This window comes from Entelurus aequoreus, linkage group LG01 (genome assembly GCF_033978785.1).
Source record: "Entelurus aequoreus isolate RoL-2023_Sb linkage group LG01, RoL_Eaeq_v1.1, whole genome shotgun sequence".
Taxonomy (NCBI): Eukaryota; Metazoa; Chordata; class Actinopteri; order Syngnathiformes; family Syngnathidae; genus Entelurus; species Entelurus aequoreus.
The window spans coordinates 8,602,450-8,615,087 of record NC_084731.1 but is presented as its reverse complement, the minus strand read 5'-3'; the positions used below and the strand labels follow the sequence as shown (position 1 = coordinate 8,615,087).

Below are 12,638 nucleotides of genomic sequence, written 5' to 3'. Positions count from 1 at the left end.
GCATCGTAGCCCAGAGTTCATAACATGCTGGGCATTAAGTAGACTCTTGTTGGGAATAAATAATAGTGAGTGGGATTTGACCAGCTCATCAACAATACATGAAGCTCATGCATTTTTGATGCAGATGGCAACCACTGTAGCTGTTTACTGTAACGTACAGTATGACGCACCAACACCCCCGTCCTTACTCTGCTTCTTTTTTATTCTTTGCCTTTCTCCCGGCAGCTGGTGCCTGCAGGTCAGACCCCCTTTGGAAAGCATCACCGGGAGTGTCTCACTAACGACGCATTAGCAACACATGCTGTCAAAGTGTCAAGCCGGGAGAACGCCTGCGATGCTGTTGCCTCAAGCGAGTGTGCATCCACAACCAGAGACGTCTCCGCACTTTACGTGGGAGGCATTTTCGTACTCCACAGCGAGGGAGGCCATTGAATTGCGAGCGTTCACCGGCAGAAGGAAAGTAAGAGTGTTCGGCTCGGCGGTGTTTAACGACTTCAGACCTCAGCATCGCTATCATTATCACAGAGGAGAGGACAGAGGATTCTCGCTTTCCGACTGATTGGATAAAGCAAGGCAATCTATGAAAAGATGAATCAAACAGCATCGGTTTCGCATCAGATCGACTGTCCGCCTGCCAAGGATATCAAGGTGAGGATATTTGTTGTTGTCGTCCACTTACATTTATGTTGTATCGCTCTACTCCCAACAACCTGTAAACGTGTGAAGCATCAATTTCTTTCAATTTTTTTTTTTTGTGTGTCCTGTCCAGCTTCTCAGGCAAATCATATTGTTGACGTAGATGCCCATATCGGCTGTGCAAATTGACTTTACAATTTTGTAAAGTAAATGTATTTTTTATTTTTTTTTATTTATTTTTTAAATTTATTTTTGTCCAGCTTCTCAGGCAAATCATATTGTTGACGTAGATGCCCATATCGGCTGTGCAAATTGACTTTACAATTTTGTAAAGTAAATTTATTCATTTTTTATTTTTTTTATTTATTTATTTATTTTTTGTCCAGCTTCTCAGGCAAATCATATTGTTGACGTCGTTGTCGGCTGTGCAAATTTACTTTACAATTTTGTAAAGTAATTTTATTTTTTTATTTTTTTTTTTTTATTTAATTTTATTTTTTTTTGTCCAGCTTCTCAGGCAAGTCATATTGTTGACATAGATGCCCATATCGGCTGTGCAAATTTACTTTACAATTTTGTAAAGTAAATTTTTTTTTTTTTTTTTTTTTTTTGTCCAGCTTCTCAGACAAATCATATTGTTGACGTAGATGCCCATATCGGCTGTGCAAATTTACTTTACAATTTTGTAAAGTAAATTTGTTTCAATCCTTTTTTTTTTTTTTTTTGTCCTGTCCAGCTTCTCAGGCAAATCATATTGTTGACATAGATGCCCATATCAGCTGTACAAATTTACTTTACAATTTTGTAAAGTAAATTTGTTTCAAGCCTTCTTTTTTTTCTTTTTTTCTTTTTTTCTTTTTTGGCCTGTCCAGCTTCTCAGGCAAATCATATTGTTGACATAGATGCCCATATCAGCTGTACAAATTTACTTTACAAATTTGTTTCAATCCTTTTTTTTTTTTCTTTTTTTTTAATTTTTATTATTTATTTATTTTTTGGCCTGTCCAGCTTCTCAGGCAAATCATATAGTAGATGTAGATGCCCATATCGGCTGTTCAGATTTACTTTACAAAAGAGAAGTGTAGGATACTTCTCTTGTTGCCTTATTTGTATTTGACTTTATTAAATGGATTTATATTATCATTTGGTGCAGCCGGGCCGGAGCAGGAGGGGATAGAAAGAGTAAAAAAAAGGAAGACAGAGGGGGGACATTGTGGGGACAAGAGGGGGATTAGACAGAGAGACAAAAACAACAACAGCAAACACAACAATAACAACAACAACAACAACAATAGAGCAACATCAGCAAATACGACATGTAAATGAGAGTCCATGTAATGGCAGACCAAGCTCTGCGATATCGTTGATTTTTTTCCCCCAATTATGTAACAACGAATATAAACATGCTTGATTTTTTTTTCCGGGGTGTGTCTGTTGGACGGGCAATAACTATTGATTTGTTTGATGTCGGGCTGTACACTGCAAAAAGTCAGTGTTCAAAAACAAGAAAAAAAAATACAAAAATGAGGGGTATTTTACTTGAACTGAGCAAAATTATCTGCCAATAGAACAAGAACATTTAGTAAAATTAGCTAACCTCAATGAACCCAAAAATACCTTAAAAAAAGTATATTCTCATTAATAAGAAGTGCACTTTCCTTGGTAGAAAAAAAAAAAGAGACCTCTTTGCTCAGTATGTTGAAAAATATTATTAAATGAAGTAAATGCTAGTGCCATTATCTTGACGTACTGATATGTGCTCGGCATTACATTTCTTGAAACCAGCAAACTTATACTAAAAACTAATTTATTGTTCTTAATGGAAAGGCAACAAGGCAAGCGCTTGTTACTCTCGGGGTCTCCTAGCCGCTCAGGCAAATCATATGGTCTAAAAATGCATTTTTCCATGGATAACATGACATTATCGCATCAAGTGCGTGCTCTTTCAGTCAATTAGTGCGCATATATACAGCCCGGCCCCCCGGCCAAAAATGTTTTAATTGTAATTTTGAAGAATTTATCTAAATGTGCATGAACTATTTCTGTTCAAAATTGTTAGAAATGTTAAATGTTTAAATATTAACTGTCAGTTTACTGTACTGTGTCAACTGTACTACTATATGAGTACGTGTTTTCTATTGTTGCATTGAAAATAAAACAGCAAAGTCCATTTGGCTGTCATCTGTTTTAATTATGAGACACAATTGTGTCAAAGTCATGATTTTTTTTAGTATTTTTTTTATTTTTTTTATTTTTATTTTTTTTAATTTTTTTTTTTTTTTCCCCCCGTAAAGAAATACAATCATGTATGCTTACGGACTGTATCCCTGCAGACTGTATTGATTTATATTTATATATTGATATATAATGTATATATTGTGTTTTTTATGTTGATTTAAGTAAAAAAATAAAATAATAATACTTTTTTATTATTTTTTATTTTTTATTTTTTTTATTTCTTGTGCGACCGCGGCCCGGTACCAATTGGTCCACGGACCGGTACCAGTGGTTGGGGACCACTGGTGTAGACGTCTCTGGGTGTGGGAGGGTTCTCCTGGTGCCGACAGATCTTTCGTGAGCCCGGTAGTCTGGTGTGACAAGTCTTTTATTTTCATACAGCAGTATGGTTTTGCTTTCTAGCAAAATATCTCTCTGACTTTTCAGTCCGGCGAGTCTCTGCTTTTCGCTCTCTCGGTCTCATGCGTCTGCTCACCAGCAACTCCCAACTCCAACCACGTGTCTCTGTCCGGCTGCTGCTAATAAAGGCGACAGGTGATTAGATAAAAATCCCCAGCTGGGCAATCTACTCGCAGGCCATGCCCCCCTCCACAGGTAGTTATCTTGTTTTTTTACTTTTTGTACTTATTTTCTGCCTCCGTAGTTCTTAGTGTTGTACATTTTCTATATATTATATTCTTCTTACAAACATTTTTTAATCCTTTTCTCATCCATGGTTGATTGTTCTTTCTCTGCTTTCTACTGAGTTGTTTCCAAGGACAATGTCTGAGGGGAGGCTAGAACATTTGTAAGTGGGACTCCTGGGTCTCCGTAGACTCTTATATAATGCCATCGGGCAGACAATTGTCACTAAAATGAAGAGGTTCTCAAAGAGGTGAGATTTAATTTGAAATGTACAGGTTTAATTGGGGTAAAGGTATAGACAGGTGTGTCCACGGTTTTTCTTCCGTTTTGTGGATTCATTTGTGACTAATTGTAACTATTCGTGTTGTTTCTCTGTGGTAAACTGGGTCCCACTGTGGTATGACGTGCAGGGGAGTGTTTAGTCATTTGATGGCAGAAGGCAGACCTGGTTATTGGGGCCCGCCACATGGCAAACACAACGTGGTAATTTAGGTAATTGTTGTGAGACACTACCATGCGAATTGCACAGTAAAGCTTGGCAAGCCGGGTAATGAGTCATTATTGAACCGCTTTGGACCAGATGTGAGGCGTAGCGCTATTATTGTGACGGCCGGAAATGTGTGACTGGTGGGAAAAAGAGACTTGACGCTGGCCATGTTAAAACAAAACAAGAATGTTGACTTTAAAAAAAGTGCCTCTTGAGTTCCTACCTGTCGAGGTTGCACTACTTTTTTTTTTACCGGTTTTCGCAAACATTTCGTAAGGGAGGACCCTTACCCAAAAATAAAAAAAATGGTCTTGCTTCAGCAGCACAATACTGGTCCTGTAGTTGTAGGAGACGTCTCAAAACCTCATCAGGAGTCCCGACAAAACCCGAAAATTGCAGAGACCTAACTATAGGACCAGTATTGTGCTGTTGAAGCAAGACCATGTTTTAAAATGTTTGGGTAAGGGTCCCCCCTTACGGCTTTTTAGTGAAAAAAAGTTTTAAAAAATATTAATTTTTTGCCATTTTTGGGTGTTGTCGAGACTCCTGATGAGATTTTGAGATGTGTTCTACAACTAAAAGAGCAGTATTGTGCTGTTGAATCAAGACAGTTTTTTTTATTTTTGTGTAAAGGTCCCCCCTTACGACATTTTAGCGAGAAAAAGTGAAAAAAAACAAAAACAATTGTTTTTTTTTGCCATTTTCGGGTTTTGTCGGGACTCCTGATGAGGTTTTCAGAGGTCTTCTACAACTACAGGACCAGTATTGTGTTGTTGAAGCAAGACCATTTTTTAAAAATGTTCGGGTAAGGGTCCCCATTTACGACTTTTTAGTGAAAAAAAGTTAAAAAAAAACCCATTAATTTTATGCCATTTTCGGGTGTTGTCGAGATTCTTGATGAGGTTTTAAAATGTCTTCTACAAATACAGGACCAATATTGTGCTGTTGAAGCGAATCCATTTTTAAAAAAGGTTTGGGTAAGGGTCCCAATTTACGACTTTTTAGTGAAAAAAAGTTTTAAAAAAACATTAATTTTCTGCCATTGTCGGGTGTTGTCGAGACTCCTGATGAGGTTTTGAGATGTCTTCTACAAATACAGGACCAGTATTGTGCTGTTAAGGCAAACCATATTTAACATTTTTGGGTAAGGGTTCCTTATGACATTTTAGCAAAAAAAAGTTGTGACATTTTTTTTGTTGCCATTTTCGGGTTTTGTCGGGACTCCTGATGAGGTTTTGAGAGGTCCCCTACAACTACAGGACCAGTATTGTGTTGTTGAAGCAAGACCATTTTTAAAAAATGTTTGGGTAAGGGTCCCCATTTACGACTTTTTACTGAAAAAAAGTTTTAAAAAAACATAAATTTTCTGCCATTTTCGGGTGTTGTCGAGACTCCTGATGAGGTTTTGAGATGTCTTCTACAAATACAGGACCAATATTGTGCTGTTGAAGCAAGACCATTTTTTAAAAATGTTTGGGTAAGGGTCCCCATTTACGACTTTTTAGTGAAAAAAAGTTTAAAAAAATATTAACATTTTCTGCCATTTTCGGGTGTTGTCGAGACTCCTGATGAGGTTTTGAGATGTCTTCTACAAAAACAGGACCAATATTGTGCTGTTAAGGCAAACCATATTAACATTTTTTGGATAAGGGTCCCTTATGTCATTTTAGCAAAAAAAAGTTATGACATTTTTTTTTGTTGCCATTTTCGGGTTTTGTCGGGACTCCTGATGAGGTTTTGAGAGGTCCCCTACAACTACAGGACCAGTATTGTGCTGTTAAGCCAAACCACATTTAAAATGTTTGGGTAAGGGTCCCCCTTTATGACTTTTTAGTGAAAAAAAGTTAAAAAAAATATATTAATTTTCTGCCATTTTCGGGTGTTGTTGAAACTCCTGATGAGGTTTTGAGATGCCATCTACAACTAAAAGACCAGTATTGTGCTGTTGAACCAAGATAGTTTTTAAAATTTTTTGTAAGGGTCCCCCCTTACAACATTTTAGCGAGAAAAAGTTAAAAAGTTTTTTTCTTTTTCTGCCATTTTCGGGTTTTGTTGGGACTCCTGATGAGTTTTTGAGACGTCATCTCCTACAACTACAGGACCAGTATTGTGCTGTTAAGTCAAACCATATTTTTTTGGGTAAGGGTCTCTTATGACATTTTAGCAAAAAAAAGTTGTGAATTTTTTTTTTTAGCCATTTTCGGGTTTTGTCGGGACTCCTGATGAGGTTTTGAGAGGTCTCCTACAACTGCAGGACCAGTATTGTGTTGTTTAAGCAAGACCATTTTTTTAAATGTTTGATATGACTTTTTAGTGAAAAAAAGTTAAAAAATATATACATTTTCTGCCATTTTCGGGTGTTGTCGAGACTCCTGATGAGGTTTTGAGATGTCATCTACAACTAAAAGACCAGTATTGTGCTGTTGAATCAAGATCGTTTTTTTAAATTTTTGTGTAAGTTTCCACCCTTACAACATGTTAGAGAGAAAAAGTTAAAAAAAAAAAAAAAAGAAATCTTTCTGACATTTTCGGATTTTGTCAGGACTCCTGATGAGGTTTTGAGACGTCTCCTACAACTTCAGGAAAGTTGTGAAAAATTTTTTATTGCCATTTTCGGGTGTTGTCGAGACTCCTGATGAGGTTTTGAGATGTCTCCTACAACTACAGGACCAGTATTGTGCTGTTGAAGCAAGACCATTTTTTAAAATGTTTGGGTAAGGGTCCCCCCTTACGACTTTTTAGTGAAAAAAAGTTTTAAAAAACATTATTTTTCTGCCATTTTCGGGTGTTGTCGAGACTCCTGATGAGGTTTTGAGATGTCATCTACAACTACAGGACCAGTATTGTGCGGTTGAAGCAAGACCATTTTTAAAAAAATGCTTGGGTAAGGGTCCACCCTTTTTAGTGAAAAAAAGTTTAAAAAAATATTAATTTTCTGCCATTTTCGGGTGTTGTCGAGACTCCTGATGAGGTTTTGAGATGTCATCTACAACTAAAAGACCAGTATAGTGCTGTTGAAGCAAGACAGTTTTTTAAATTGTTGTGTAAGGGTCCCCCCTTACAACATTTTAGCGAGAAAAAGTAAATTTTTAAAAAAAAAATTCTGCCATTTTCGTGGTTTTTTTGGGACTCCTACAACTACAGGAGCCATATTTCATTTTTTGGGGTGAAGGTCCCTTATGACATTTTAGCGAACATTTTCTTTTAAATATATTTATTTTTTGGCCATATTCGGGTTTTGTTGGGACTCCTGATGAGGTTTTGAGAGGTCTCCTACAACTACAGGACCAGTATTGTGCTGTTGAAGCAAGACCATTTTTTAAAAATGTTTGGGACTTTTTAGTGAAAAAAAGTTAAAATTAAAAAAAAAAAAAAAATTCTGCCATTTTCGGGTGTTGTCGAGACTCCTGATGAGGTTTTGAGATGTCATCTACAACTAAAAGACCAGTATTGTGCTGTTGAATCAAGACAGTTTTTTAATTTTTGCGTAAGGGTCCCCCTATAACATTTTAGCGGAATTTTTTTTTATTTTTAAACTAAAAAAAAAGTTTTTTTCTTTTTCCATTTTCGGGTTTTGTCGGGACTCCTGATGAGGTTTTGAAAGGTCTCCTACAACTACAGGACCAGTATTGTGCTGTTGAAGGAAGATTTTTTTTTTAAATGTTTGGGACTTTTAGTGAAAAAAAGTTAAAGTTAAATTTTTTTAAAATTTTCTGCCATTTTCGGCTGTTGTCGAGACTCCTGATGAGGTTTTGAGATGTCATCTACAACTAAAAGACCAGTATTGTGCTGTTGTATCAAGACAGTTTATGTAAGGGTACAACATTTTAGCGAGAAAAAGTTTTTTTTTTAAAAACTAAAAAAAAATTATTCTTTTTTTTTTTTCCATTTTCGGGTTTTGTCGGGACTCCTGATGAGGTTTTGAGATGTCTCTTATAACTACAGGACCAGTATTGTGCTGTTGAAGCAAGACCATTTTTTAAAAATGTTTGGGACTTTTTAGTGAAAAAAAGTTAAAATTAAAAAAAAAAAAATTTTCTGCCATTTTCGGGTGTTGTCGAGACTCCTGATGAGGTTTTGAGATGTCATCTACAACTACAAGACCAGTATTGTGCTGTTGTATCAAGACAGTTTTTAAATTTTTATGTAAGGGTACAACATTTTAGCGATAATTTTTTATTTTTTTTAAAACTAAAAAAAATTTTATTTTTTATTTTTTCCATTTTCGGGTTTTGTTGGGACTCCTGATGAGGTTTTGAAAGGTCTCCTACAACTACAGGACCAGTATTGTGCTGTTGAAGGAAGACCATTTTTTTAAATGTTTGGGACTTTTAGTGAAAAAAAGTTAAAGTTAAAAAATATATACATTTTCTGCCATTTTCGGGTGTTGTCGAGACTCCTGGTGAGGTTTTGAAAGGTCTCCTACAACTACAGGACCAGTATTGTGCTGTTGAAGGAAGACCATTTTTTTAAATGTTTGGGACTTTTAGTGAAAAAAAGTTAAAGTTAAAAAATATATACATTTTCTGACATTTTCGGGTGTTGTCGAGACTCCTGATGAGGTTTTGAGATGTCATCTACAACTAAAAGACCAGTATTGTGCTGTTGAATCAAGACAGTTTTTTAATTTTTATGTAAGGGTTCAACATTTTAGCGAGAATTTTTTTTTTTTTTAAAACAACAATTTTTTTTTTTTTTTTTTCCATTTTCGGGTTTTGTCGGGACTCCTGATGAGGTTTTGAGATGTCACCTATAACTACAGGACCAGTATTGTGCTTTTGAAGCAAGACCATTTTTTTAAATGTTTGGGACTTTTTAGTGAAAAAAAGTTAAAGTTAAAAAATATATACATTTTCTGCCATTTTCGGGTGTTGTCGAGACTCCTGGTGAGGTTTTGAAAGGTCTCCTACAACTACAGGACCAGTATTGTGCTGTTGAAGGAAGACAATTTTTTTAAATGTTTGGGACTTTTAGTGAAAAAAAGTTAAAGTTAAAAAATATATACATTTTCTGCCATTTTCGGGTGTTGTCGAGACTCCTGATGAGGTTTTGAGATGTCATCTACAACTAAAAGACCAGTATAGTGCTGTTGAAGCAAGACAGTTTTTTAAATTGTTGTGTAAGGGTCCCCCCTTACAACATTTTAGCGAGAAAAAGTAAATTTTTAAAAAAAAATTTCTGCCATTTTCGTGGTTTTTTTGGGACTCCTACAACTACAGGAGCCATATTTCATTTTTTGGGGTGAAGGTCCCTTATGACATTTTAGCGAACATTTTCTTTTAAATATATTTATTTTTTGGCCATATTCGGGTTTTGTTGGGACTCCTGATGAGGTTTTGAGATGTCTCCTACAACTACAGGACCAGTATTGTGTTGTTGAAGCAAGACCATTTTTTAAAAATGTTTGGGACTTTTTAGTGAAAAAAAGTTAAAATTAAAAAAAAAAAAAAATTTCTGCCATTTTCGGGTGTTGTCGAGACTCCTGATGAGGTTTTGAGATGTCATCTACAACTAAAAGACCAGTATTGTGCTGTTGAATCAAGACAGTTTTTTAATTTTTGCGTAAGGGTCCCCCTATAACATTTTAGCGGAATTTTTATTTATTTTTAAACTAAAAAAAAAGTTTTTTTCTTTTTCCATTTTCGGGTTTTGTCGGGACTCCTGATGAGGTTTTGAAAGGTCTCCTACAACTACAGGACCAGTATTGTGCTGTTGAAGGAAGATTTTTTTTTTAAATGTTTGGGACTTTTAGTGAAAAAAAGTTAAAGTTAAATTTTTTTTAAATTTTCTGCCATTTTCGGCTGTTGTCGAGACTCCTGATGAGGTTTTGAGATGTCATCTACAACTAAAAGACCAGTATTGTGCTGTTGTATCAAGACAGTTTATGTAAGGGTACAACATTTTAGCGAGAAAAAGTTTTTTTTTTAAAAACTAAAAAAAAATTATTCTTTTTTTTTTTTCCATTTTCGGGTTTTGTCGGGACTCCTGATGAGGTTTTGAGATGTCTCTTATAACTACAGGACCAGTATTGTGCTGTTGAAGCAAGACCATTTTTTAAAAATGTTTGGGACTTTTTTGTGAAAAAAAGTTAAAGTTAAAAAAAATATACATTTTCTGCCATTTTCGGGTGTTGTCGAGACTCCTGATGAGGTTTTGAGATGTCATCTACAACTACAAGACCAGTATTGTGCTGTTGTATCAAGACAGTTTTTAAATTTTTATGTAAGGGTACAACATTTTAGCGATAATTTTTTATTTTTTTTAAAACTAAAAAATTTTTTATTTTTTATTTTTTCCATTTTCGGGTTTTGTTGGGACTCCTGATGAGGTTTTGAGATGTCTCTTATAACTACAGGACCAGTATTGTGCTGTTGAAGCAAGACCATTTTTTAAAAATGTTTGGGACTTTTTAGTGAAAAAAAGTTAAAGTTAAAAAATATATACATTTTCTGCCATTTTCGGGTGTTGTCGAGACTCCTGGTGAGGTTTTGAAAGGTCTCCTACAACTACAGGACCAGTATTGTGCTGTTGAAAGAAGACAATTTTTTTAAATGTTTGGGACTTTTAGTGAAAAAAAGTTAAAGTTAAAAAATATATACATTTTCTGACATTTTCGGGTGTTGTCGAGACTCCTGATGAGGTTTTGAGATGTCATCTACAACTAAAAGACCAGTATTGTGCTGTTGAATCAAGACAGTTTTTTAATTTTTATGTAAGGGTTCAACATTTTAGCGAGAATTTTTTTTTTTTTTTAAAACAACAATTTTTTTTTTTTTTTTCTCCATTTTCGGGTTTTGTCGGGACTCCTGATGAGGTTTTGAGATGTCACCTATAACTACAGGACCAGTATTGTGCTTTTGAAGCAAGACCATTTTTTTAAATGTTTGGGACTTTTTAGTGAAAAAAAGTTAAAGTTAAAAAATATATACATTTTCTGACATTTTCGGGTGTTGTCGAGACTCCTGGTGAGGTTTTGAAAGGTCTCCTACAACTACAGGACCAGTATTGTGCTGTTGAAGGAAGACCATTTTTTTAAATGTTTGGGACTTTTAGTGAAAAAAAGTTAAAGTTAAAAAATATATACATTTTCTGACATTTTCGGGTGTTGTCGAGACTCCTGATGAGGTTTTGAGATGTCATCTACAACTAAAAGACCAGTATTGTGCTGTTGAATCAAGACAGTTTTTTAATTTTTATGTAAGGGTTTAACATTTTAGCGAGAATTTTTTTTTTTTTTTAAAACAACAATTTTTATTTATTTTTTTTCCATTTTCGGGTTTTGTCGGGACTCCTGATGAGGTTTTGAGATGTCTCCTACAACTACAGAACAAGGATTGTGCTTTTGAAGCAAGACCATTTTTAAAAATGTTTGGGTTAGGGTCCCCCCATGGACCCTTACCCAACGTGTCCTGGGTCTTCCCCGTGGCCTCCTACCGGTCGGACGTGCCCTAAACACCTCCCTAGGGAGGCGTTGGGGTGGCATCCTGACCAGATGCCCGAACCACCTCATCTGGCTCCTCTCCATGTGCAACTGAACAAAGAAAGTTGATCTGAAATGAAATGGTCCGCACTGGAGGAAGACTCTCATCCTCGCCTGCACCCATCATCTTCATCAATCTCTCGTTATTAGCATGTTAGCCTTTGCAACTTTTTTTTTTTTTTTCTTTACCACACCGCCTCCACATGGACAAATGTACCGCACACTTTAGAACGAGACATTCCAAACAGCTCTGAGTTTGCACGGCCCACACTGCAAGCTGCCGCCTCATTGCCAAGTCACCGGACTACGTGTGATCTTCTGTCAGAGGAGGAGGGAAACAAAAACTTGCTCACTTGTATTTGTCACTTTCTAGATTGTACTACAGACCTGGGCAATTATTAGTTGACTCAGGGGCTAAATTTAGAGAAAAAAAATGTGTCTGGGGGCCGGTATGTCTATTTTGAGGACCACTAATACAAAACCTCACAATAACGTCTGATTGAATGCTAAAAACGTTATGACAGACCACCTTAAAAAATTGTTCTATGAAGGATAAAACACTGAATATTGACAAAATATGAATGTCACACCCCCTCCCCATCCACATATTTCACAACCAAGCGAAACGCAACAAAAAAAACAAAAAACACCTATAATCTGATACAGGGGTCACCAACCTTTTTGAAACCAAGAGCTACTTCTTGGGTACTGATTAATGCGAAGGGCTACCACTTTGATACACACTTAAATAAATTGCCAGAAATAGCCAATTTGCTCAATTTACCTTTTAACTCTATGTTGTTATTAATAATTAATGATATTTACACTTAATTGAACGGTTTAAAAGAGGAGAAAACACGAAAAAAAAAGACAATTAAATTTTGAAACATAGTTTATATTCAATTTCTACTCTTTAAAATTCAAAATTCAACCGAAAAAAAGAAGAGAAAAACTAGCTAATTCGAATCTTTTTGAAAAAATTAAAAAAATAATTTATGCAACATCATTAGTAATTTTTCCTGATTAAGATTAATTTTAGAATTTTGATGACAATTAAATTTTTAAACATTTTATCTTCAATTTCGACTCTTTAAAATTCAAAATATAACCGAAAAAAAAGAAGAGAAAAACTAGCTAATTCGAATCTTTTTGAAAAAATTAAAAAAAGAATTT

At 35.3% G+C, this 12,638-nt stretch overlaps 1 protein-coding gene across 1 annotated transcript in view; it reads left to right on the top strand.

Moving 5' to 3' along the window:
* The first annotated feature begins 255 nt into the window (after positions 1–255).
* LOC133647855 (inactive dipeptidyl peptidase 10-like) overlaps positions 256–12,638 on the top strand; it is a 128,943-nt gene continuing 116,560 nt past the window's right edge. The window contains exon 1 of the mRNA XM_062043585.1: positions 256–648. Coding sequence (XP_061899569.1) covers positions 589–648 — 60 coding nt within the window. The 5' untranslated portion in view covers positions 256–588. The remainder of the gene's footprint in view (positions 649–12,638) is intronic.